Here is a 27,735-nt window from a genome sequence, read left to right on the forward strand (position 1 = left end):
CGCCATCTCTTTGTCGGCGTTTCAAGCGCTTGCGTATCTACCTACTTTCCTTTATTTGCGCTCCCCCGTGGTGGCCGTCCCCTCAAAGCGTCACGTGATTCTAGTTTCCTCCGGGTTCTCGGGGCGACGGTGCCGTACTCTACGCGAATGTATATAAAACATCACGGTAGATGAACTCGTGCCTTTGTTCAAAATTCTGTCACCTACGTGTCGTGTGCTAAACAGCAACCGGCTTCGCTGGTCATCCACCTTAACAGAGTGAAATGGCTCATGATTTTAAGGCGAAAGCCTTAAGTGGCTCTAAACCCCCAATAGTCTGGAAAATGCGGCGTGCGGTACAGAAAGTCGTGCGAGGTCGCATCGCGTAGACACGCGCTCATGCCACTACTCGCGTTTGCCACTATCTTCGTCCACAGCTGGCTCCGATGTCGCTCACTATGCCAAAAGAAAGACAAAGTTAATTAAAATAGAGTTGACTAAGGCACTTCAACCAACGACCTACGGCGGAAGTCGAACCTACGACCTTTGGTGTTAAGAGGAAGTAAATTAAGGCGCAGTTAATAAATGTAATCCTAATTAAGGGCCTCGAACCGACGACTTTTGGTAGGAGTCGCACCCTCGGCCTTTGGTGGGCGTCGAAAGCACGACTTTTAATGCTAATTATTCCGAAGCTAATGGTAAGGCAAGCTGTAAGGCTCCTCAATATCTTCTTCGCCCGCTGCGACGGAGGACATCGAGGCACCCTAGCATGCCAATGAAAACAGCGACATCAGCATCATTACTTGGTTCAACCATGACACGTACAGGATACACCTTGATGGAATTTTCCCCGAAATAACATTCGACAACGTGACTGACCACTCAGTGCGAGCAATTATGGCTACAGTGGACCCTGACTATAATTTCTTAGAGAAATTAAGAAAAGCACGGACGCAGAGACGTAATTCCGAACATACAAATCCACGAAGTAACTTTGCTTAAACCACCCTTATTGTACACGAGAATCGAAGAATTTGGCCATCTAAACGAGACTAGTTCTTGTAGGTTAGTAAATAGGGGAAGGTGGACGGGTTCAAACCCCGCTGCCGGTATGCGCTGTAGTCCATGTTGGCCCGCTGGTAGAGTGAGTCCCATGCGACCCAGGTTAGTAAATTGCGCTCCTGCTCGCGATGGACGCCGCACGAAAAGCAGCCTGGGAAAGTCAGGACCAGTGTCCTTAAGGAGGGTGATAGATCTTCCCCGATATAGCCAACTCTGTTTCGTGGATGGGGTTGCGGGTGTGTGGATGTGGACGTGGATAGCGGACTCTTGAGTTGCCAGGGAGAGCCACTCTCCAATTTCGCTGTGGATGCAATCGGCGTTACTTATAGTGAACGTACGTAATTTAGAGCACAGCTCACCCGTTTACTGCGTTGGGCGTCGGTCTCTGATTCTACGTAATCAGAAAAACACACGAGCCTTGAAGGAAAAAAGAGGACGATAGCGAAAGAGAAATAGCGAATTTCGCAACATCGATGTGACTTACCATCGCAAAAGAAAGTCGTGCAAGCAACCGCGCTGTTATTCTTTCTTTCCTTCTTTCCTTTCTCATTATCTCTTTGTCCACTTTTCAAGCCTATATCCCACTGCCAATCGCAGGGTAGCAAACCGGAAACTCGATAGCCTCTGGTTAATCTCTCTGCCTTTCCTATCTCGTTCTCTCTCTCTCTCTTTGTCGTGTAGCACAATGAAGGCGCAACGAGGTCCGACTCGTAGAGCACACACGTGGACAGGTCCGTGTTCGTGTAATACGCCTTCTGATGTCCTTGGGTCTGCGCGCTCACCTGTTGTCTTTAGGCACACGGGAGAACGTTGCAGGGCTTGTTTTGGAGGTATTCGCGCACCACTGCACGATGCACGAGCGGTGCGAGTCGTGAAACGGATAAAATATAACGGAGCACAAGCACACAGCTATCGATCCCTCTGCTTATGTACTTATGGCGGTCGTCTCAAATATATTTTTACGACATCTTCGTTCGAGAAAATTTATTGAAAGAGCTTATTTCTTAGACGAAAATACACTTCTCAACGGCAACGCTACAGTGCCAGCCGAAGGAGCGCATACCAGCCCATTGCGGGTTTTTTATGTGCGGATCGACAACCGCAAAAACATAGCACATAAAGATCCAGCTATGACACCATACATGCCGCGGTATAACAAGTATGCTACAAACGCTAGCTGTATACCGCTTGAGCAATTTCCTGGTGCTTGTTGTTTGAGGAATATACATGACGAATCTGTTTGGTGAAATGACACAGGCTGCTCGGCCCGAATTTTTTAGTGAAATATGCTTTCTGGACCGCATGGCTGCAGCCAGAAAGAAGCCGAAGCGTCAATCATTAATAGTATGGGACATCGAAAATATCATAATTCCCTTGTGGAAGGTCAAAAATCAAGTGAAATGTGTAATGCTTGTGGTGTCTTCCTAATGAAGGTTTGCGAGGTTCTCTTTTATGTATCGACGAAGCGAATAGTTCTCCATTTGTATTATTAAACAACACCGGATCGAGACATGGTGAGACAGAGGGTGCTTCAATTTTCTTTTCTAGGCAGCCTATAAGCTGCGCGGTAATACCTCGAGTATAGTTTAGTCATTCCAATTGGTGCTGTAAAAAACTGCTTCATAGTTTCAATTCGAAGTCGTATGTAACTGATGGGTTTCGCGAACAACGCCTGCCTCGCCATAACGACAGTCGGTTGCTACCGTTGCGTGAGGGGTGTGTCATATAGTCCATAAAGGCTACTGAGGGCCACCATGAAACATTTCAGCGCTTGCCATCGATTGGCTCTCGATTTTAACCACGAAACTTTTCTTTCAGGCGACTGCTACTATAGTATTTGTGAATTAACTATGTAAATACTGTCACGTGGTAGTGACGGTGAAGAAAGCAGCCATACGGTGGAATACAAAACTAGCTTTTATTGGGCGAACCTGTGCCCACAAAAACAGGCTACACTTATAGCGGCGAACACGGTCGGCGATCGTCGGAAACCTGATCAGCGGGTCAAGCGCGTCGGCTGTTATAGAGCCAGTCGTCGAATGTTCCAGACTAATCGTTTCGACCCGCGTGCCTTCCACAAAGTTCTACACCATTCTGCATTACGCGATGAACTCAGATAACACAAGGTTCGGCGACAACAGACACCCGGGTAGAAGCATCGATAACTTTCCAGAAACGTCGGATACATGCAGGCGTGTCCCTCGCTATGCGATTACAGTTGTTAAGCGGCGAAACGTGGTCTCCCGATAAAGATAAGTAGACGTGTCAATACACTACATGACGCGCCGTCGTGTTACAGCCATGTGCAAATCGTTTTATGGAGGCCTGTTTCAGAGAGCGGTGAACGTAGCAGCAACTTTTTCATACGAAATGCATGCCTGTTTCTTTTACGCATTAATAATGCGTTAGAATTCGGTGGTTCAGGCATGGCAGTAGAAAGAAGCCGACATATCCTTAGATAAATACGGCTCGAGTCACCCATACCTCAAGCAAACACGAAGGGTACGAGAGCGCGCGGCAGTCGAGCGAGCCGGAGTGAGCGGGGTCCTGGCCGTTACGTGGGCGTCTGAGGGCGTCATTCCAAATTCTCGCCGCTAATAGTGCTCTAGTACACGGCGGAGTTTCCGAGGCCGGTTTGGGTCGCCAGGAGTCTCTAAATGTAGCCAACTTGGCGAGAAATCGCCAAACCTGGCAACTCTGGTGACTGATCCGTTGGCACTGTACCGTTGGCGCGTGCTCGGGCTTCCTCCTCTCGCTCTGATCGCCGTGTGTCGAGATCTGAGAGGGTGTGCCGGCGCGCGCCCGCTCTCTTCTATCTGTCGAGGCCGTAAACTTCGCGCATCCTGTCGAGGCTTCTAGCCTCCGTTGATCGCGTCGGTTGTCTGTGACGTGTGAGCTCTGTCTCTGTCTCTCTCTCTCTCTCTCTCTTTGTCGAAGCTGTCGCGGGGCCGACGTACTCTTTTGCTGCATTTAGGGACACGCAGCGCGCGCTTTGATTATGCGCGTTTTTTCTGACATCGACATTCTTCGTGAAATGGGTTCTACCGGAGGAGGAGGAGACAAAGGGGAGGAAAGACAGGGAGGTTAGCCAGTGTAAGTACCGGCTGGCTACCCTGTGCCGGGGAAAGAGGTAAAGGGAATAATAGGAGAAAGAACAAGAAGAGGAAAAATATGGAAACCAGAAAATTCTACCGGAATTTTTGTCAGGAGTGACAGGTGGACGAAATGGTAAGGTAAGCTGCAAGGACCCGTGATATCCTCCTCGCCCGCCGAGACGGAAGACATCCAGGGACCCTGGCATGCCCATGAACACAGCGACATCAGCATCATTACACGGTTCAGCCGAGTAATGATGCTCGGCTCTGATGCTTGGCTCTGATGCTCGGCTCTGAGTGAGTTATTTTTACTTATATAAGAAGCTTTCTTCCGAAAAGACAACAAGTATCAGATCTAGTATCTTTGTCTGGCAGTTACCTACTTGTACTAACTGAAACGTGGCTTACCAATGATGTCACTGACGGTGAAGTTCTGAGTGAACTACCGAATTTCGATGTTTTTCGTAAAGATAGGCAGGGTACTCGGGGCGGTGGCGTTCTTATCGCAGTAAAAAAACATCTAATATGCCCCACAGTTAATGTGGCCACTGACCTAGAAGTTGTATGGCTTATCATTCGCGCTAATCCGCAGCGACTACTTCTTGGCGTCTGCTATCGTCCCCCCAACAATAATCTTGACTTCCCCCGCCACCTCAATAACACCTTGAACCATTTAACAAAAAAATTCCCGGACGCTTGCATCTTGCTGTTTGGGGATTTCAATTACCCACATATCAATTAGTCAAATTATTCTAGCACAGTTACTAGCACGACCGGAGCTAGAGCAATCTTAGATATCTGCCTTAATTTTAACCTCTCCCAGACGATAACAGAGCCAACGCGTGCAACTCATGGCTCGGCTAACATATTAGACCTCATACTGACCACTCATCCTGAAAGCATGTCCTCCATTAGCTACCTACGCGAAATAAGTGATCACAAAGTAATCCACGCTGTTTTCTCATTTTCACCTATAATACGTCGGTCAGATCAGAAAACAATCCGCCTGTACGAAAAAAGGAATTATACCACCATAAACAACGAACTAGTCGCATTGTATCAATCATTTGAATTAGCTTTTGAAAATCGCTCAATACAAGAAAACTGGTTACTCTTCCAAAATAAGATGACTAACCTCGTTGCGCAGTTTATACTAACTATCCTACTTCGCTCTAACCGCAATAAACCATGGTTCACTAACGCACTAAAAGAACTGGAAAACAAAAAGAAACGTCTATTTCGCTCCGCTAAACTGAGGCCAAGCCCTAGCTCCTGGGAAAAATACTATGTATCTGAACGCGCCTACCTGATAGCTATCCGGCAACAGAAGCACTCATTTTTTTTTTTCATTCAGACCTACCCCGCATGCTCAGCAGTAACTCCAAAAAATTTTGGCACTACCGAGCCACACGTTTGTCGTGCACGCTGCAGCGCGACGAACGTACCCAATGCAAGTCAGCGATAAGTTCGCCCCGCGAGAAGGTGAGCACGGCCGGAGTCGTTGTTAGGCCTAAGCCGGCGCGACGTCCCAAGCACCCGTCCCTCCGCACTACTTCAAAGTGGTGTTGCGAATCAGCGGTGGTTTTAATGTGTCCGGACAACGCCCATCAGCCGTCATGGAGGCATTGTGTGTTTCCACGGGACTGTCAAAGCAAGCTTGCGGCAAGGACATGGTACGTTTGGACGCCGTCGGCAACTTCGTTGTCGTGGGTACCGAGGATGGGGACCGAGCCGACAGTTACGCGACGCTATCGACGCTAAAGGTGGGAAGTCAAACTTATCCGATTAATGCTTACTTACCAACTGAAGATCAAGGGAAAGGCATTATTCGCCAAATTCCTCCGCAACACACCCAACAGCAAATTCAGGAGAATCTGTCCGAGAGCGGCATGAATGCCGACATAGTGGGGTTCCGCCGTCTAGGCGGAACCCCACTATGTCGTCCGAACCCCACAAGCAGTCCGAAACCGTCCTGCTGGTCTTCAGGAGACAGGAAGTTCCTCATTACGTCATGTACGGCGGGGCATGGCACCGATGCAATTTATTCCGGCACAGAGTACAAGCCTGCTTGATTTGCTACCAGACCGGGCATCGAGAAGACGTCTGTCCGTATCGAGGCACGACCAAGAAGTGTAAAGAATGCGGAGCACCCGACACGACCGACGGGCACGAGTGCACGCCACATTGCCTATTGTGCGGCGAGAGCCACGTCACGGGAAGCCAGGAGTGCCGGAAGAAGTTTGAGACTCCTTTCATCATCCGCCAGCGCCGACGCCAGCGCCGCGATCGGCAGGCTCGAGAGCGGGAAGAGCAGCTTCAGTCACTGCAGGCACGGGGCGACGACCACCGCAGCCGGTCTAGGGAGAGGCGCTCGTCGTCAGTCTCCTTCGCGGACGGGGAGTCGACCGGTGATGGTGGCGCCACGGCCGGAAGACGTCGGTCAACCAGCCGGGGTCGGAGCCGGAGCCGCTGCGGCCGATCGAGATCGCGGAGCACCCCGAGGCAGCAGCCGGGGGGCCAAGCCAACCGTGGAAGCCGGGGCCAACAGCAGCATCAGCAACGAAACCAACAAGGAGCCCAATCACAGGTGACGTCCCAAAGAAACTGGGCCAGCATAGTGGTAGGGAGGGGGAGCGAGGTGCATCCCGAAATAGTTATACTTGACACAGTTAAGACTCTACAGGAAACCATCCAAAACATGCAGACAAAGATCGCACAACAGGATACAAAGATCCGCGCCTACGAGAGGGGTTGCTTCCCACAACCAATGGACAGGAACCGACACCCTAGCACGGAAACCAGCGCCCTATCAGTTCCCTCACCGACTTCGGGGCCTATTAGCATACCAACAACTACCGAAAGTGAAGAGTCCGATATGGACTCCCAGGGTCCACCGAACAAACGAGAAGCCAGCCTCATTCACAGGACTCCCAATACAGCCCCAATTGAGGACGCAGACCTAATGAAACGCGTAGAGCAACACGTTGAACGCGCGGTCAAGGCGGCCATGGACGCCATCCTCCCTGCGATTTTTGAACGCTTCCAGCAGTTAGAGAACCACATGACGGCACTCGAACAGAACCACGCTAGCCGCACAGGTCGCACAAATCGCGCAATACATCCCAAAATCAGCGCCCGTCCAGCCGGAGCAGACTCTCCCTCACCCCGCGGTCGTTCCTCAGGTGGCACCCGTCAGCGCAGCGCGGTCCTCCGCCCTTCCCGCCTGGACCTGGCCGTCCACACACTCCCCAACAATCAACATGGCTGTAACAACCTATAGCACCTATCACGTTTGGCAGTGGAAATGCCGCGGATTCAAAAAGAAGAAGGCCAACCTTCACCAGCATGTTAATAACACGGCACTGCAAGAATCCTACAAACCTGATATCATAGCGCTACAAGAAGTCAACATGGAAGCCGGCCTCTCCTTTTACCGGGCTTTCCATTGCCGTAACAACTCCAAGAAAGTCACTACGCTCGTTCGCCGAGAAGAGGTGACGGCGATCCACGACATCGAAACTTCTCCCCCTCGGGCATCCCCCACGTTTTCGTGGAAATCATCCCGACGCGCACGTCAGATCCCAGCTTATTCATCCTCAACGTATACGTCGCCCCGCATGCAGACCCGAAGCTCGATGCGCTTTTTCGCTCAGCCCTCAAAGTCAGCCGCGACTGCCCCCTGCTCATCGTTGGGGACTTCAACGCCGGTCATACTCTGTGGGATACCGGGCGACACCCGCAAGGGTAGACATCTAGCAGAAGCCGCGCAAGAGTTGGGCCTCACGCTAATCAACGATACTACCACCCGCACCAGAATCGGCAGCCAAGGTCAGGTAGACACTAACCCGGACCTGACGTTCGTCGTCCACTCGCAAGACTACGCCTGGACGAACACCGGCGAAACTCTGGGAAGCGACCACTGCATCCTTCACACGGAAATCTATGCACGCGGCAAGCGTCGGTGGAAGCATCGCTTCTCGGTTACAAACTGGGGCAAATTCCGCGAGTCCAGAAGAATGCGAGCCAGTCAGGAATCCATCGCCAATATCTCATCCTGGACGAGCCAACTCCTGGCCGACGTGGAAGAGCATACGGAACATCTTGACCCGGAAGACGCCCCGGAAACCTCCAACGTCGACAGCAGGCTGCTCCACATGTGGCAGGCAAGATCGAGCATGCTCCGGCGTTGGCAACAGCAGGGGAAAGATAACCAAGCCCTAAAAGAAAGAATCACTAGACTCGACACAGAGATCTCCGATCACGCGACCGAGGTCACCCGGCAGCAATGGTACCAAATATGTGATCGCATGAGGGGACGCCTCAGCGCAGCCCAGACGTAGCACCTCCTACGCCACCTCCTGGACCCGGGCACCACCAGGGCGGAAGGCAGAAGAAACATGGCCAAGTTAATCCACAGGCATGCTCAGGACCCGGGGGCGTTCCTGGCCGAGATGCGAGACAAGTACATCGGCCCGCAACTCAAGACACCGTTACCTGCGGCCTACCAGGGCCGGCCGAACGCGCACATAGACGAAGACATTACGTTCGCTGAGGTGTCGGCAGCCGCCTACAAGCTGCGGACGAACGCTGCGGGTTCGGACCGCGTTACCAACAAGATCCTACGCAACCTGGACGAGGCCGCAATGGAGCAGCTCACCGAGTTCATGAACGAATGCTGGAAGACGGGCGCCATCCCGGAAGAGTGGAAGACGTCAACGAACGTCTTTATGCCAAAACCAGGTAAACCACTAAATGCGGACAACCTCAGGCCGATTTCACTCACATCATGCGTCGGCAAACTGATGGAGCACGTGGTCCTAGACCGTCTCAATGAACACGTAGAAGATGGGGACGAGTTCCCCCACTCTATGTTTGGTTTCAGGCCACACCTGTCCTCCCAAGATGTGCTCCTTCAGTTAAAAAGGCAGGTGATGCAACCCGAAAGTCCGGCGGACGCTCGCCGATTCCAGTGCCTCCTGGGCCTCGACCTGAAGAAGGCCTTCGACAATGTCGCCCACGCAGCGGTGCTCGAGGGCCTGACCCAACTGGGTGTCGGAAACCGAGCATACCAATACGTCCGAAACTTTCTCACCGACCGGAAGTGCCGGATCAAAGTCGGCGAACATGAAACTGAATTTATAGAGCTGGGGAGCCGAGGCACGCCGCAGGGATCAGTCATCTCCCCTTTTCTCTTTAACGCGGCGATGCGCGGCCTCCCGGAACTGCTGTGCTCTATCCCTGGGCTTCACCACAGCCTCTACGCTGACGACGTAACGTTATGGGCAGCGGCGGATGATCCACAAACTCTTCAAGAGATCATGCAACGCGGCATCGACATCGTACAAGCTTATGCGGAGTCGAGGGGCCTGACGTGCTCACCGGAAAAATCCGAATACCTCCTGATCAAGCCCGGCAGAAGTAGCTGTCGCAGGGGATTACCACGGAGAAGGCGCTTCCTTGAACTTAAGGTCGGAGAACGTACCATCCCGGAGCGCCCCAGTATCAAAATATTGGGGCTAGACTTTCAGAACACGCTGCGCTGCGGGCTCATGTTAAAGAAACTCCAGAGGGCGACCAACTACACACTACAGCTCATTCGCCGGGTGGCTAATCGGCACCACGGCATGGGCGAGGGCGATCTGCTTCGACTTGTGCAGGCATACATAACCAGCAGAACCATGTGCTCGACACCATATGTCAAACTCGCAGCCACGGACTTAGTCAAATTAAACACCATGATCCGACGAAGCACAAAGGCAGCCTTGGGCCTTCCAGACCACGCGGCCACCGCAAGGCTAGAGGCCTTAGGCATGCATAACACGATCGAGGAGCTCTTAGACGCTCACCACACAGCCCAAGTCCATCGTCTCTCGCTAACTCCGGCTGGCCGCACAGTCCTCCGGAAGCTCAGTCTCGAGGCTATCCCCGAGGGGACAGAGTACATTACGATTCCGCGAAAGGTCAGGGGGCATATTTATGCCCCACCTCTACCCCGCAACATGGACCCCGAGTTCCGTCAGGGCCGTCGGCTGGCCCGAAGTGAAGCGAGTTGGCGACGCTACTGCTCGCAAGATGGAGTGGTCTACATAGACGCATTCAGACACCCTCGGGGCGACCTCATGACCGCGGTGGTAGCGGATCACAACGGAGGACTGATAGAACATACAACAATCACGGCTGGCCGAGTGGTGGAAGCGGAGGAAACCGCGATTGCCATGGCCATGCATGCGGAAGCGAATACCGTCATCAGCGACAACAAGCAGGCCATCGGCAATTTCGTCCGTGGTAGAATTTGCAAACAGGCGTGCCATGTCCGCACACGACGCCCCCTAAGCGGCTTGAAAACCCTCGTGTGGACCCCCGCTCACGCGGCTGTGCCCGGCAACGCGTCGGCTCACAGTTTGGCTCGAGATCTCCCACGCCGAGCCTCGTCCGCGGATGCGGACGGCGTGAATGAGGAGGAGAGACGCGAGGAACCCTGCGAGACTTATTATGAAATAGCCCATTGGTATCGCTTGAGGCGTCGCGCGCTCCCACCACCGGCCAAGCAGCTCGACAAAACGCAAGTGGTCGCGTTTCGGCGACTTCAGACAAATACATACCCACACCCAAAATACATTAACAAAATCACAGGGGGCAGGGAAAGCGACAAATGTAGGCTCTGTTCAGAAACAGGAACACTCACACACATAATGTGGGAATGCACCTCGCTCCCGTTCTCTCATCCCCCCGTCAGCAGCGAGGCTGACTGGACAGCCTGGCTCAGTTCCGGGGACGTCGACCGACAACTTGAAGTGGTGGACTGGGCGGAAAAGGCCAAGCAGGCCCAGGGCCTTACTTGAGCCCTAACCCTCAGCCACGTCCCTCTTTACCCTTCCCCCTTTCAATAAAGTTTATCACCACCACCACGTGCCCCTTCCTGTTTTCCCTGTTGCTGTCATGGCTCCAATGCCGGATATTATTTTTTCACCAGATGGAATATCTGCACTAATTGATAATCATAAATTACCTTCATCAGCTGGTGTTGACGATATCACGTCAAAGCTTTTAAAAAAGCATGAAGCGCATCTCTGCCATGTATTTAACCCTGCTGTATTCCCAATCACTATCATCAGACACGCGTCCTAACGAATGGAAAAAGAGCAAGGTCGTTCCAGTCTACAAATCAGGTAACCGCAATTCACCCTTAAATTATCGTCCAGTATCCATAACTAGTATCCCTTGCAAAGTAATGGAACACGTCATATACTCACACGTAATGAATTTCCTAGACATTAATACCGTTTTTCATCCGTCGCAACATGGCTTCCGTAAAGGGCTGTCATGTGACACTCAATTAGCTACATTTCTTCATGACCTACACTCAAATCTCGATACTAACACTGTGACCGATATCATTTTTCTTGACTTTGCAAAGGCGTTTGATAAAGTAGCTCATCAACGCTTATTATTAAAACTTTCTCGCTTGAACTTCCGTCCCAATGTCCTAACATGGATAAAAGAATTTCTTAGTAACCGATCACAGTCCGTCAATGTTAACAATACTACCTCAGAATTTCTTCCTGTAACATCACGCGTACCCCAAGGTTCAGTCCTAGGTCCCCTCCTGTTCCTAATATACATTAACGATCCTCCATTGCATGTTTCCTCTCAGATTCGTACGTTTGCTGATGATTGCGTTGTCTATCGAACTATCACTAATAGTAATGAATGCATTTATCTTCAAAATGACCTGAACAACATTACAGCCCGGTGTGATCAATGGTTAATGGTACTAAAAAATAATAAATGTAAATCTATGTCAATTTCCCGCAGCCGTAATCGGCATGACTTTCTCTACACAATTAATGACATCCCAATCGACACTGTAAACTCTATTAAGTACCTAGGTATTACGATCACGCATGATTTAAACTGGTGCTCGCATATAACTAACATCATATCATCTGCTAACAAAACCTTGGGATTTCTGAAACGCAACCTCCGCAATGCTCCTCAACAGGTAAAACTACTAGCATATAAAACACTGGTTAGGCCAAAACTCGAATACGCATCACCCATATGGCATCCTCACCAGATTTACCTCAGCAACGCATTAGAATCCATACAGAACCGCACCGTAAGATACATTCACTCGACATACTCATATGATATCAGCGTACCAACATTAAAAGTAGAGTCTGGTTTGGACAGACTAGCGCACCGTCGCCGTATCGCGAGGTTATCATTATTCTATATATTTTACACCAGCTCGCTTCGCCACGCACCTTACATTGTACCACCTTCACACATATCGCTGCGCACAGGCCACCCCCTAAATGTTGCTCGCCCTAGCGCGCGCACTGTCACCTGCTCGTCATCAATTTTTCATCGTTCAGCTAAAGACTGGAACGGCCTCCCCACCACGTCGCTACCATCGCCACCTCATCTGCCTTCGTGGAAGAAGCAACGAGTATTCTGTCTGTAAAATAACATAGTGGGCAACCTCCTGTATTTTTGTACCACCCACCTCTTATGTAATACCCCGCAAGGGGTCTTTAAGGTAATAAAATGAAAATGAAAAATGAAACATATACCGAATACACCTTGATGGAATTTTCCCCGAAATAACCTTCGACAACGTGGCCGACAACTCAGTGTGAGTAATTATGTGTGCCAGGTTCCCGACAGAAGCTACCTCCAGGACATACCCACCCGAACTTCAGAGTGTACTGCAGTCTACCGACAAGAGCCGTCAACTATGGGCCGTCCAGCAGGCCCGGGTTGCGCTCGAAAATCACAAGCCTCACAACCCACCACAAACACGCCGAACTGGGGTAGGGTAAATTAGGGCATAACGCCGTGTCGACGCTTGGCCAACGTCACAACGTGTTAAACCATCAGTTACCGGCATTTTAATAAAGTTATTCCAGTCCTATCCTATCCTATGTCTACAGTGGACCTTGACTAAAATTTCTTAAATTAAAGGAAAGCACAGACGCAGAGACGTACTTCTGAACATACAAAACCACGAAGTAACTTTGTTCAAACAACCCTTATTGTACACGAGAACCCAAGAATTCGGACATATAAACGAGACTAGCTCTTGTACGTTAGTAAATAGGGGAAGGTGGACGGGTTCGATTCCCGCTACCGGTATGCGCTGTAGTCCATGTTGGCCCGCTGGTAGAGTGAGTACCACGCGGCCCAGGTGTTGCGCTCCTGCCCGCGATTGACGCCGCACGAGAAGCAGCCTGGGAAAGTCAGGACAAGTGTCCTTAAGGAGGGTGATAGATAGATCTTCCCCGATATAGCCAACTCTGTTTCGTGGATGCGGCTGCGAGTTCGTGGATGTGGATAGCGGACTCATGGATTGCCAAGGAAAGCCACTCTCCAATTTCGCTGTGGATGCTAAAAGCGCTGCCTATAATGAACGTATGTTACTGCAACTCAAGATAATGGTAGTTGACAATGTTCTTTTGATCCCACAAGAAACGTGCAAAACTCATCAATAAATAACCGCAATAAACAAAAAGAACAAATATTTTGCGGACATTTTTTCAGCAGTATGGGGCAGCCCAACTGGAAGCGAGCTTCACCCCAAGTCACTTTGTTTTTAATTTTTATATATACAGCTCTCATCACGTGTGAGCCATAGGCCTAGATTTCCTTTGCTTTACATCACATGTGTGACACCACTGCAGCAACTTGCATTGGTATCTCTCCTCTGCGATATAACCAGCGCGAGGGTTGACACGGGACATAAGAACAAGCGACAAGGAGAAGCGCTTGTTCACCCTCAAGGTTAACCCTCGAGCTGGTTATATCAATATGCTAGCCCGGCCTCACACCTGGCTTGATCGCCCCTCTGACCTTGCTTTCAAGATAGAGTGAATGGCGTGCAAAGCTTCTTCTTCCCCGTTTAATGTTCCTGCTATAAACCAAAAAATGACGCTTGCTGCCTGTCATTCAGTGCTGGCTGAAGACATTTAGCCAGAAACTTCGTACAACTCGGCAAAAAAAAAAGAACAATTGGCAGATATAATAGCCGAGATAAGTCTCGGCTATTATATTATTAAATATAATAGATATACGGATTTTATATTATTAAACGAGCATAAACTTCATCGGCCTGGGTATAGGCATAGCACAAGAGTTGTCAGCTGATTACCCCTTCTGCGCCTGTCAGGACAAAAAACAATACCACTTGATTGGAAATGCTTCACGGTACATACCATGCGTTCGCAACATCCTCCCCTAACACCGACGGGGTGCACGCCGGCCTACCTTTAGAATTGGCGTGTAAGGCAAGGGTATCGAGAAGTTGTTTTGTTGCCGCGTGTTGGAGAATCTATATTCACTCGTGAAAGTTTGGATGTTGCAGTCAAAAAATATTTCGTAATATCTCCTTCCTAACAGAAATATTTCATAAACAAATAAAGGTTCCCTTGAAGTAGTTCTACCTACTAGCTCGCGATGGACAACCATGGTCAGCAACCAAGGCTAACCATGTTGGTTAATCTTGATTACAAGTCCAGGTTAGTCTGGTTGTCTAGCTATGCTGCGGCGTTTAGTCAGTCGTTCGGCGCGCTGTTCGTCTGTTTCCTGGGCGATTCGCTTTCTCTTCATCTCGTTCCGATGTCGATTCCAGGCCTCCTCCTGCTTATCAGAATTGTCGCCGTCCATACTGCCGCATCAGCTGTGGTTGCGGCGCACACGAGCTCTCCTTTTCAATCCTCCGACATATTATCGGGCATGCGACGCAGCTGGCGAAGCGAGCGGAGGCGAGCGCAATGACAGCGAACGCGGTGTGACGTCATACCAAATGGCAGCGGAGGAAAGGAGCGGCGCTGCGCAGCGGCGGAACACCTGTGGCTCGCTGCTACTAGTGGCGCACGCGCTGTAGTGACTAGGAAGCGAGCGAGAGATAAATATCCGCGGCGAGGCGCGCGTTTTGACGTCATGAGCCTCCTCGAAGTACCGCCACGGCGAAATCGCAAGTTCGCGGCCAGTAAAGCATTCGCTTTAAAAGATTTTGAATACCAACTGTGCGTGCGGACCGCGCAAGGACAGTGCCGTGTTAGAGTAGCAAAGAACCTACCATTTGTGTGTTGTTTCGTCATTATAATAAAGTGTAGTACGACTCGGAGCGCTGCGAGTTTTGCTGCCGTCGATATATTCAACTTGATAGTGGAATGAATCACATTTTATGCACGCCCGTTACCCTAGATTCAGCCTTCGTGTTCCTCCAAGACTTTCCCAAAGAGACGCGACACTTTTCTGTAGTGTTGGGGGCCGCGTTTACCAAATACTACGCGTTCCGCCTAGGTATGGCCGACACAGCAGCATGTGAGGATTGCAGCGGAGGCTGAAACAACTCGGCGCGTTCTTTGCCAGTGCCCGCACTACAGTGAGCAGAGACAATCGCTTTCCGTAGTGCTGAACAAGTTGGAGGACAATTCCTGTCGGAAGATAGAACTTTGCAACATCGACGCGACTTACCATCACATCAGAAGGCCGTGCAATGCGCTACTGAGCTTTTTGAGATCGACCAGCCTGAGTGAATGACTGCGATTGGAACGACCTGTTTTTTACTTTTTTTTTTTTTTTTTTTTTTTTTTTTTACAGCGAAGCTGTTTATGGCTGGGGTTCCACGCAGTTTCGTTCTGCCTGAGCAAAAACAGTGGGCCGATCCCGGAGATAGCGCAATCCTGGGTCGACCCGCTGCTGAGATGAAGCATGCTTCAAGCATTGCGCCAACTTGCAAAAATAAGTTTGCAAGTTGGACCTTCGGTCCAAATAGAACCCGCATCATATATTAAGATGATAAGAACAGATACTACACTTTGACCCGCGTCGGCCATATCTGCGTTCGCACCGCCGTCTCTTTGTCGGCGTTTCAAGCGCTTGCGTATCTACCTACTTTCCTTTATTTGCGCTCCCCCGTGGTGACAGTCCCCTCAAAGCGTCACGTGATTCTAGTTTCCTCCGGGTTCTTGTGGCAACGGTGCCGTACTCTACGCGAATGTATATAAAGCATCACGGTAGATGAACTCGTGCCTTTGTTCAAAATTCTGTCACCTACGTGTCGTGTGCTAAACAGCAACCGGCTTCGCTGGTCATCCACCTTAACAGAGTGAAATGGCTCATGATTTTAAGGCGAAAGCCTTAAGTGGCTCATACCCCCAATAGCCTGGAAAATGCGGCTTGCGGTACAGAAAGTCTTGCGAGGTCGCATCGCGTAGACACGCGCTCATGCCACTACTCGCGTTTGTTGTCATCTTCGTCCACAGCTGGCTCTGATGTCGCTCACTATGCCAAAAGAAAGACAAAGTTAATTGAAATAGAGTTGACTGTGTATGACTGTCGGCCTGCTTGTAGGATTGAGACGTGGCGGCTGTGCTTGCTCTGCGCTTAGGAATCGCGTTCCTCGGTTCTGGCTTCTCCTGCTTTGGGGGCTTAGGTCAAGTATCGGGTGGTATTTTCTTTTGTCAGCGTGTATTTTCACATAACCTTTATATATATTTTTTTCTGATGTGTTTTTGTGTTAGCCTTGCTTGATGTCTGTAGCATCACCTGGCTACGGGGCTTCCCCGTGGTCAGCCTCGGTAGCTCCTCAGGAGCTGCCGCTTGAGTTCTTTCTTTGCAGTGGAGCCGGCACTGTTCCTGTGGCCATGGTGCCGACCGACGGAGGCACGTCAATATGAAAAACCCAAAAACGATTCAGGGCGAATTGCAGAAGGCCTAACCCCACTTCCGTCAAATCACATAGGTCCGTCAGTTCGGCAGAGGTGGCATACTCTGCTGCTCGCCAGACCACACCTGTGTTAAAGAACTGCTGAATTATTCCACATTCGCTTCCCATCCGGTGAGCTGTTTCGTACCACCACATCTCGCATGCTCTAGAGGTATTGTACGAGGGGTGGACGTCACTTTAACCCCTGAGGAGATTTTAGAAATGTTCTCGGTGGCTGGCGTCATCTCCGTTTACCGTTGCAGTCGAGTGATTGACAATAAGAAGATACCAACAGAGTCAGTCATAGTTACATGTGCTGGAACAATGCGGCCAACAGAAATTAAGGTCTGGCCCCTAATTTACAAGGTAGAAGCTCTAGCTCCACGCATTCTGCCATGTAACAAGTGTTGGCGATTTGGCCACAGCGTCAGAGGCTGCAGATCTGCACCCCGCTGCCGTGCTTGTGGATACAGCCACAGTTTTAGTGATTGTTCCTCCAAAGGAGAGAAATGTTGTCTCTGCGGTGGTGGTCATTCCGCCAACTACTCAAACTGTCCTGCAAGATCACAGGAAACGCAAATTCTAGACTTCATTGAAAGGAGACGTTGCTCACGCCGTGATGCTGTTGTTGAGGTCCAGGGGAGGTCTAAGGGATATGCAGGAGTGACAGCCCATCCGCAAATGGTTGCAGACTCAGCCCTTTCCGATTCTATTGCGACAGCGGCCGAAAAGGCGTTGGCAAAAGCTATGGAATGACTAACATCAAACCTCTCGGAGTCTCTAGCTCAAGTGTTGACATCACAAATGATTCAGCTTTTCAGTCCTTTAGCAAGTTCTAATGCTAGCTCGCAGATTATTACACAGACCCTAACATCGAATGCTGATCAACTAATGGATCCCTCATCAGTTATTGTACAAGACGCAGACAATGTGAGGCCATCAACTTCAACTCAGCAGACCGACAACGGATGCCTCTCTGGATCAGTGTCGGAAAACAACCAGGATGTAGAAATGGACCTGCCGACTCTTAAACGCACAAGATCACCTAACGATAACTCATCGATCTCTGTCCCGCACTCAAAAACCAAAAAGTTTGCGAAAGATAGTCTTTCCAAGTCAGATTCTAATCCTAACTCTTCCAGCTCTTACCCTCAATCAAAACCAACAAAGTACGGTAAAGACAGTCCTTCGAAGAAAGATTTTTTAAAAGACAGTATTTTAGAGCAAGCAGTTTCTAAAGCAGGCATTAATTCATCATAGGTTATTTAAAGGTATTACAGTGGAACTGCCGTTCCATTATTTCTGCAGCTACTGATCTAATATATTTTTGCTCACAACTTTCTCCTGACATTATTCTTTTGCAGGAAACTTGGCTCTCCAATGGCCAAGATTTTCATATAAAAAATTATCGTTTATTTCGATTGGACCGTCCATCGAGAGGCGGAGGACTTGTTTTCTTGATAGCAACTAAAATATGCCACAAAGTAAAAATTTCCTACCAGTATATGTCTACGGGGTGTGATATACTAGCAATAGATGTAACTATTCCTGGTTGTTCCCCATTTTCCTTAGTTAATACATATTTTCCCACAGGCGTGCATGATACTCGTTTCCTCGATACCGTTGTCGACTCTTGTAGGAAAGAAATTGTGATAGCCGGAGACTTTAATTCGCATCATGTGTCTTGGGGTTTCAAAACGGACTCATGTGGAAAGCGATCATCCGACTGGGCAATTAATCAAAATTTTTGTTGCTTAAACACGAAGTCAGCTACTTTTATTCAGGGTCTTTCTAAATTGGCATTGGATCTAACATTTGCCAGTTCAGGAATTTCCGTAACGTCCTGGTCTACTGTCGACTCAGCTTCAAATAGTGACCATCTACCGATTAGGTTTGACATTGTCTGCCCTGTTATTCCCCTGGAGTCTCCGACGCGTACTTTTGTCAATTACCAGAAATTTCAGAGCATATTGAAAACGGCCCTCAATTTCCAGAAAACGCTACCCAATGACATCAAAGCCATGAGGCTTTGCGCAGTAGTAAAAAGTTCCTTTAAAAAGTCCCAATTTAATGTTAACATAAGCAAAAGTACTACCTCTCGTTGGTGGAATTCGGATTGAACGCGGGAATATAGAAGACGAAAAGCCGCGTTGAAGAAATTACTTTACAATCAGTGCCCGAGTAACTGTAGTGATTATAAATTCGCAGCTGCTGCGTTCAAGAAAACAGTATCGAATGCCAAACACGAGTATGACGAAAAACATCATGAATTCCTCTCTAAGCCCAGCAACAAAAAAGCTCTGTTCAGATTCCTTCGATATAGAAAATTCATACCAACACCAGCGAATACTGAATCGATAATACTTTCACCACGCGTGTTATCTGCTTCTTTAGTATTCATAGGAAGGGGCTTAGCGCAACGCTTAACATCACGTTTGCCGAATGGGCCGCTAAGGCCTCCCATCGCTGATGACTTCGTGGAAGTCACAGTGTCAGAGCTCTCTAATGTCCTTAGATCTCTGCCTGCCTCAGCACCAGGTCCTGACGGCATTTCCAATGCCATGCTAAAAATGTTGTTTGAAATGTCTTCTGATGACATTCTTAACGCAGTGAATTATTCTCTAAAAAATGCTTGGATTCCACCAGAATGGAGGACAGCCAAAGTTATTCCGCTGCTTAAAAAACAAGGAGCTGGCTACAACCTTGACAACATTAGGCCTATCTCTCTTACGTCAAATATGGTAAAACTAATTGAAAGAGTTTTATATGATCGTATGATGGATCATATATATGAAAATTCGTTACTGAGCCCAAGTCAAATAGGTTTCCGGCCCGGTCTCTTCAATTGGTGTGCGCATGTAGATTTGGAAAGCCGCATCCAACTTGCTCAGCATAGAAAAGAAGTTAGCGCTTTAGTGACACTTGACATAGCAAAAGCTTATGACAGCGTTGAGTACTCTCTACTGCTGGACACATTACAGTCCTACAATTTTCCGAAATATATAACGGCATGGATTTTTGAATTTCTAAAAAACAGAAAATTTCATTGCTTTCAAAACGGCTTTTCTTCAAGAATGTTCGATCAGACAAGAGGGGTGCCCCAGGGGGCTGTTCTGTCTCCTATACTATTTAACCTGTTGATGAGTTCAGTACCACTGCACCAGGATGTGAATCTCTATGTCTATGCAGATGACATTGCATTTTTCGCGACAGCTAGAGACATCAATTCCCTTCACCTGTCTTTGCAAACGTACCTCTGTACTCTACAGACGTGGCTTCGCAACCTGCACCTGTCACTGAACGTAAACAAAAGTGCAGTCCTTGTTTTTCCGCTTTCCGGGCCGTTACAGTTATCATTAGTATATGAACACAGAACCATTCCTCAGGTAGAATCGCTTAATACTTGGGCATCACATATGACGGAAAACTGAACTGGCGTTCTCACATAGAAAATATTGGAACGAAGGCGACACGAGCCGTAGGTTTGCTACGTAGAATCAGTAACCGACGTTCTGGTATGCGAAGTGACACATTAATTATGATTTATCGTATGTATGTACGACCGATTCTAGAATTTGGTTGTGTTTTGTTCTCCGGAAGCCGGAAGTACAAAATATAATTTAAGGCCCCTTGTTCTGTTAGAAAGAGAAGCTCTTCGACTACGTTTAGGTCTTCCTAAATTCGTTGCTAATAATGTATTATACCAGGAAGCGCACCTACCTACTCTTCACACACGATTCCGCATGCTTACGGTTCAAACCTACTTAAGAGCTTATGAATCTTCGCTACGACGTGGACAATATGCATTCATTAGTGAACCAAATCCATTTTTTGAGAACACGTGGTCACGGTTCCATACCCCGCAAGTTGTATTTGTGCAAGCACAATTAGCACCTTTAAATGTTCGCCTTAGGGAAGTAATTCCGCTCCATAGATCTCCAGGGTCGCTGAAAATTGAATTTGCAGGCATTTTTCCACACAATGCGAAATTTCTCCCCACAACATATTTGAATGACCGTTTACAAGATTATTTGGCCCGTTTCAAATTGAACGTAATAGCGACCGATGCTTCTTCGTGTGAAGAGAAGGCAGGTGTGGGTATCTACTCACCATCCCTCAACTGGTCTCTTTCACTTCGCCTGCCAGATTACACATCAGTTTTTCATGCCGAACTTCTGGCAATAGTTCTTGCCTTGCGGAAATTACCCATTCATATTACAAGAGTCATTATCGTCACAGATTCTCTATCTGTATGCAGTGCACTTACTGCGTCTACAAAGTCGACAACCGGAAACACGTTTTATTCATTAGCTCCACCTCACTTAAGTTTAGTGCATATAGTATGGGTCCCTGGCCACCGAGACATTCATATTAATGAAATAGCCGATTCCTTTGCACGAGCTTCTTTAGCAGGTCCTGTGCTATTTGTGCTGCCGGCAACTGCGCACATTACTGCAGCCAGATATCGGAAATTTTCTTTGAGCGAGGACAAAAAAGCTCTGTCATTAGCAAAATCATCAGATTTTTTACACTTAAATTATTCTTGGAACCGGCAATGGTGTCCTAACCGGAAATTTGAAGTTTCATTTACCAGGCTGCGTTGCCGTATTCCAGCACTTAATTTTTACTTACACAAATGTGGTCTGGCGGTATCCCCTCTATGCTACCTATGCAATGAACCAGAAACTATAGATAATTTTTTATTATCATGCCGGCGGTTCTCTACTCATCGAAAACTATGTCTAGAAATTCCACTTCAAAATTTAGGATTACCTTTAAGTAGCACTGTTATACTCTCCCTTGGAGCAACAGTTTTGGGAAATAGCCACAGGAACGTTAGCCTAGCCATTTATAATTTTCTATGTGGCACAAAAAGAATGCCTTGTTAATAGTTTTTAGTTTCAAGAATTGATTTATTTCTACTACATTATAAAAAATTCTAAAAGTAAAAGCACAAATTCACATTTTAAATCTTACTATTATTATTCATAATTTACCTTACTGAAGCTTAAGTATATCCTTTTTTTTTAACATTCCTATCAATGCAAGGCTTACTTTAGTATTCATCAATACTTTATCTCATGTATTCATAGCTTATTTTGCATCTTCGATTACTTGTTTTCTTTTCCTTTTTCGGGTTATTTATTTACTAACCAAATTATTTCATTTTATTTTATTTTATTTATTGAATCATATTACCACCCGATTCGTGGTATCCCCCTCAGTGGGTTTGTGCCATTACCTGAGGCTTCATCATCATCATCATCACTTCAACCAACGACCTCCGGCGGAAGTCGAACCTACGACCTTTGGTGTTAAGAGGAAGTAAATTAGGGTGCAGTTAATAAATGTAATCCTAATTAAGGGCCTCGAACCGACGACTTTTGGTAGGAGTCGCACCCTCGACCTTTGGTGGGAGTCGAAACCACGACTTTTAGTGCTAATTAAGGCGAAGCTAATGGTAAGGCAAGCTGTAAGGTGCCTCGATATCTTCCTCGCCCGCCGCGACGGAGGACATCGAGGCACCCTAGCATGCCAATGAACACAGCGACATCAGCATCATTACTTGGTTCAACCATGACACATACAGAATACACCCTTGATGGAATTTTCCCCGAAATAATCTTCGACAGTTGGCTGACCACTCAGTGCGAGCAATTATGTCTACAGTGGACCCTGACTACAATTTCTTAGAGAAATATTAAAAAACACGGACGCAGAGACGTAATTCCGAACATACAAAACCAAGAAGTAACTTTGCTTAAACCACCCTTATTGTACACGAGAACCTAAGAATTCGACCATCTAAACGAGACTCGTTCTTGTAGGTTAGTAAATAGGGGAAGGTGGACGGGTTCAAACCCCGCTGCCGGTATGCGCTGTAGTCCATGTTGTCCGCGTTGGCCCGCTGGTAGAGTGAGTCCGATGCGGCCCAGGTTAGTTGCGCTCGTGCTCGCGATGGACGCCGCACGAAAAGCAGCCTGGGAAAGTCAGGACCAGTGTCCTTTAAGGAGGGTGATAGATCTTCCCCGATATAGCCAACCCTGTTTCGTGGATGTGGTTGTGGGTGTGTGGATGTGGACGTGGATAGCGGACTCGTGGGTTGCCAGGGAAAGCCACTCTCCAATTTCGCTGTGGATGCAATCGGCGTTACTTATAGCGAACGTACGTAATTTAGAGCACAGCTCACCCGTTACTGCGTTGGGCGTCAGCCTCGGATTCTACGTAATCAGAAAAAAGCACGAGCCTTGGAGGACAAGACGACGACAGCGAAAGAGAAATAGCAAATTTCGCAACATCGACGTGACTTACCATCGCATCAGAAAGTCGTGCAAGCAGCCGAGCTGTTATTTTTTCTTTCCTTCTTTCCTTTATCATTCTCTCTTTGCCCACCTTCAAAGCCATTTGAAGGAAACCCTGCGATGGGTAGCAAACCCATCGCAGGGTTTGCTACCCATCGCAGGGTAGCAAACCGGAAACTCGATAGCCTCTTGTTAACCTCTCTGCCTTGCCTCTCTCGCTCTCTCTCTCTCTCTCTCTCTCTCTTTGTCGCTAGCTTTGGCGACTTTTTTGTCTGTTTAGCGACGGTTTTTATTGCGAGAGCAATTACATGGACACTCCAGGCGCATTTCGGGCGTCGGCGTCGCCGTGGTGTTCCGTATAAAGTGCAAGTGCGATAACACCGCTGCCGCGCGCCGTATGCTACAGGTGCGAGAAATCGTGCGAGGTTGAAGCGTGCGAGGATGGTGACTCGATCCCACTGGCGCAAGGGGGGAAGGCGGGGAGTAAGCACGCCGTTTTCCACCGCGCGCAACGCACCGGGGAGTGCGCGTGTATGGGGGGCTCTCCTACACCCGAGCGCTCCTTCACAGCACGTGACCCATCAGACTTCCCAAAGCTCTCGCGCGATAGCAAGTGCCGGTAGGCTCTGTTATTATTCGAAGGCGAACAGGAAACTTATTTCGTTATGCAGGTAAATCAGCCAGGTTACAGTCGACAGGTTTCATCTACTGATCACCCGTTCACGTTCTATAGCGGCATCTGTAAAGCAATAAACACACAGCATGTCCATATAGAAACCGAAATCCACCCAGCGTTATTGCCCATTGCCTATTTTCATAACCTCCGCAATAGCCCTAAGTGGTTACTGATACTTGACGAAATAGTCAGTCTGCTTTTGCAAATGCGGTGCCTAATACTTACAAGTTTGTTAAAGCTACGGTCGCACCAGAGATATTTGTTTATCGGTGGTGCTTGGCGATGAATCCGCTCCATGACTTGGCTGCGTGACAGCACGATTCCTTTGCATCAATGTCCTCGCGTACGAAACTGCCCCAAAAGGCACAACAGATATAACAAAGATGTTTTCCAACCCACATGTGTCCATCAAGGACTTAAATGGCAAGGAAGGCTACGCGCAGACATAAAACGAGGAGTAAAAAAATAACAGTTGCCCGCGTTCGTTTCTCCGTTGCCTCCGAGATCACACTGACCTTACGTTGGTGCGCAAGGTGCGCTGGTGCGATCTCAGAGGCCACGGTTTCAGGCTAACAGCGTCCACGGGTGTGACAATGCAGCTCAAGCTAACATTATTTTGGAAGACACTTGGGTTAAGCCTAGCGAAAGCAAGGTGAGCCCAGTGAACACGCACCTGTTCGCGCCGTAGCTGACACTGACCAGGGAGGCTGGCAGCAGCGACAGCAGGAGACCCACCAGGTGAGAGTAGACGAAAGGCTCCTTCTGCTGGTACGGGAAGTAGTCCTTCCACTGCAACATGCGCATAAAACTCTATCAATAACGATGCCCAATCTGCCACCCAGGAAAAGTCAATTTCATGCCGTCGTCGCAACGTGCACCCTCGATGGTATTTAATTTCGCAAAAAGTCGTGCACTTTGCTTTTTTGTTCACTTAGGCTATTCCCATAAAGCTGAAACTGAAAGGACTTGCGATACCAAGTCCAGGCGTCTGTTGCTCACCGTACCACGGAGATACGTGCTCTTGCTTTTAAAGTGGTGCATATTGTCGCGCACGTCGACGAACTTGCGCTTACAAAGCGCATGTGCTACACGCCTTGGTTACGCTCTGTGTTTTCTTAGGCACTTTATTGTGGCGCCATCTAGCATGCACCCGACAAATACCGGCTGTTGCTAGGAAGATCTTGCTGTGCTTCGCTAAGCATTGGGCCGCATTTTTTCCTACCTTATTAGACATATGACACACAAGAGGCTTAAGAAAATATGACGCGAATCCGTGCGAATAAGTGCCCCCCAAGAATTAAAAATTTATGACAAGTAAAACGTCAGCTCAGCGCACTTTCTCGGAGGCGTATGAGACACACACGTGGCGTTAAGAAATAGTGCAAACACTAAGTATAACTTGATATCACAACTAGAAACACGGCTGCTAACTGGGTCAGTTACTGATTTGGAGATGGAAAAGTCGCTGATTACTATTTTCTACCTGGAAGAGTTGACTGCCACTCTACTTCAGCTCAAACGAGCATCGGTGATTTCATTGACACTGGTTCTCAGTGGTCATTTATTCAAGCATGCGGGACACCGGTGATTTTCATCATTTGGTGGAGCAGCACTCACAAGATAAAACACATAAAGGACGCAGGCGACACGCAACAGTATGGATCTTCAGCAGTATGGATCCTCAGCCTTTTGTTTGCGAAAGCGTCAAACAGCTCATTGAGCCGGCATCCGGCGTCTGTAGCAGCAAAACGGCACCTAAATTCCCATTGGCTGCGACTCCACGGCACGAGCGCGCCTTGATGGAGTAGAGCGGGCGAAAGGGTGCGCATGATGCCGCACTAGCGCGCTAGGTGTTGCGTGAGGGGAGAAGGCATCGCCTTCTCGGAAGCCTATGTTATCCGCGCACTCCATGTCCGCGCAAGTTCTCGCCTGCGTTGTAACTGCGCAAAACGCCTCAACGCGCTCGCTTGCCTGAGAGGAGCTTATAATTCGAAGGACCGCTCAGCGGCGTTCAATTTGGACATGAATGCTTTCGCATTGCCAACTCATATGTGCTTAGGGGACCTCGGAATTTTTTTACGCGCATACCATTCTTTGCCTACTTCCGCAAGTTTGAGGTTATCTATCTATCTATCTATCTATCTATCTATCTATCTATCTATCTATCTATCTATCTATCTATCTATCTGTCTGTCTGTCTGTCTGTCTATCTATCTATCTATCTATCTATCTATCTATCTATCTATCTATCTATCTATCTATCTATCTATGTATCTATCTGTCTGTCTGTCTGTCTGTCTGTCTGTCTGTCTGTCTGTCTGTCTGTCTGTCTGTCTGTCTGTCTGTCTGTCTGTCTGTCTGTCTGTCTGTCTGTCTGTCTGTCTGTCTGTCTGTCTGTCTGTCTGTCTGTCTGTCCGTCCGTCCGTCCGTCCGTCCGTCCGTCCGTCCGTCCGTCCGTCCGTCCGTCCGTCCGTCCGTCTGTCTGTCTGTCTGTCTGTCTGTCTGTCTGTCTGTCTGTCTGTCTGTCCGTCCGTCCGTCCTCTCGCGCCAACCCAGCGGCACAAGTTGTTTACCTGCTTGACGCACTATATACGTGCTCCTGAGGATGCCGTGCTGGTCATTCCATTTTCGTCATTCCAGCCTCGTGATCTTACTCTCGTCATGGCGTCGTCGTCACGCCATATACCCCGACCCAGTCACCCAGGTTGTCTGATCGCTTGGGCCAGTAGGTATGGGCTCGTGGTCGTGATGCCATCATGGTCTTTACATAGCCGTCATTCCATCATATGGCACTCGTTATCCCGTCGACGTAACGCCTTCGTCGTCAGACAGTCGACATGCATTCGTTGTCACGCTGCCATAGCGTTGTCGCCGCGGTCATACAGGCTTCGTGATACAGTTATCGTCACGCTACTGTCATCATACACTCGCCGTCATCCCATTCTGCTCATGTTGTCTTGCCATCGTCGTCATTGCGTCGACAACTACCACTACTTTCCCTCTTTCACCTCTCTCTCTCTCTCTCTATATATATATATATATATATATATATATATATATATATATATATTGTAACGTAGACTGAAGAGGGAGTCTTGCAAGATAGACACGCTGCTCTTTAATGGCGGGCCAGAAAAAGAACGTGCAGCTTACGCGCTTCATCGTCTTTCATGGCGCCGACCTTTGCGCGCGCCGTCCCGCGGTGCGGGAGCCCCACATCATTGTGTCAATTGCCTCCCATGCGAAAATCGACCGTCTCAGTTGAGTGAAAAAGTTCTTTCAGCGACAAAAGAAATGGAGCTCCTCAGGTGCATCTCGGCGTTCACGTACGCGTATAGTATGGTTTTATGCGTACTACATGAACAACTACAGCGCGAGGACGACGACGGAGCGAACCGGGGTCAGAACTGCAGGGGACGACTTCGTAAGTCACGTCACTGAGGCGGCGAGTAACCTTGTTGGGACCAAAACACCGGCGGAGCAACTTCTCCGAGAGTTCACGGCGACGGATGGGCATCCAGACCTACACGAAGGCGCCGGTATTGAATGGACGTCGCGTCGACCCTGGTCGTGTCGAAGGGTGTCGGTATGCTGTTGGCTCCGGATACGACGCCGAGCAAGCTGGCGTGCTTCTTCGGCTCTTTGGCGTCAAGCCATGGCGTCAAGTGTTGACGTGAGGTGGCGCCCGTATACAAGTTCGAACGGCGTAAACTGTGTAGTCTCCTGTACAACATTATTATACGCGAAGGTCACGTAGGGTAAAACCTCGTCCCACGTCTTGTGCTCTACGTCGATATACATGGACAGCATATCAGCCAGCGTTCTGCTCAGACGTTCCGTTAATCCATTGGTTTGAGGGTGATACGCAGTGCTCTTGCGGTGAGAGCAATGCGTCAGCTGCAGAAC

At 48.8% G+C, this 27,735-nt stretch overlaps 1 protein-coding gene and 1 non-coding gene across 2 annotated transcripts in view; both read right to left on the reverse strand.

Moving 5' to 3' along the window:
- LOC126537448 (vesicular glutamate transporter 3-like) overlaps window positions 1-27,735 on the reverse strand; it is a 78,037-nt gene that overhangs the window by 43,520 nt on the left and 6,782 nt on the right. Inside the window, exon 2 of the mRNA XM_050184456.3 lies at window positions 24,503-24,618. Within this exon, the coding sequence (XP_050040413.2) occupies window positions 24,503-24,618 (116 nt within the window). The remainder of the gene's footprint in view (window positions 1-24,502; window positions 24,619-27,735) is intronic.
- LOC126537645 (U2 spliceosomal RNA) lies at window positions 15,794-15,981 on the reverse strand. The gene has a single exon (XR_007600818.1). It is a non-coding gene; the product is annotated as a U2 spliceosomal RNA (small nuclear RNA).

Source organism: Dermacentor andersoni, chromosome 4 (assembly GCF_023375885.2).
Source record: "Dermacentor andersoni chromosome 4, qqDerAnde1_hic_scaffold, whole genome shotgun sequence".
NCBI classification, from domain to species: domain Eukaryota; kingdom Metazoa; phylum Arthropoda; class Arachnida; order Ixodida; family Ixodidae; genus Dermacentor; species Dermacentor andersoni.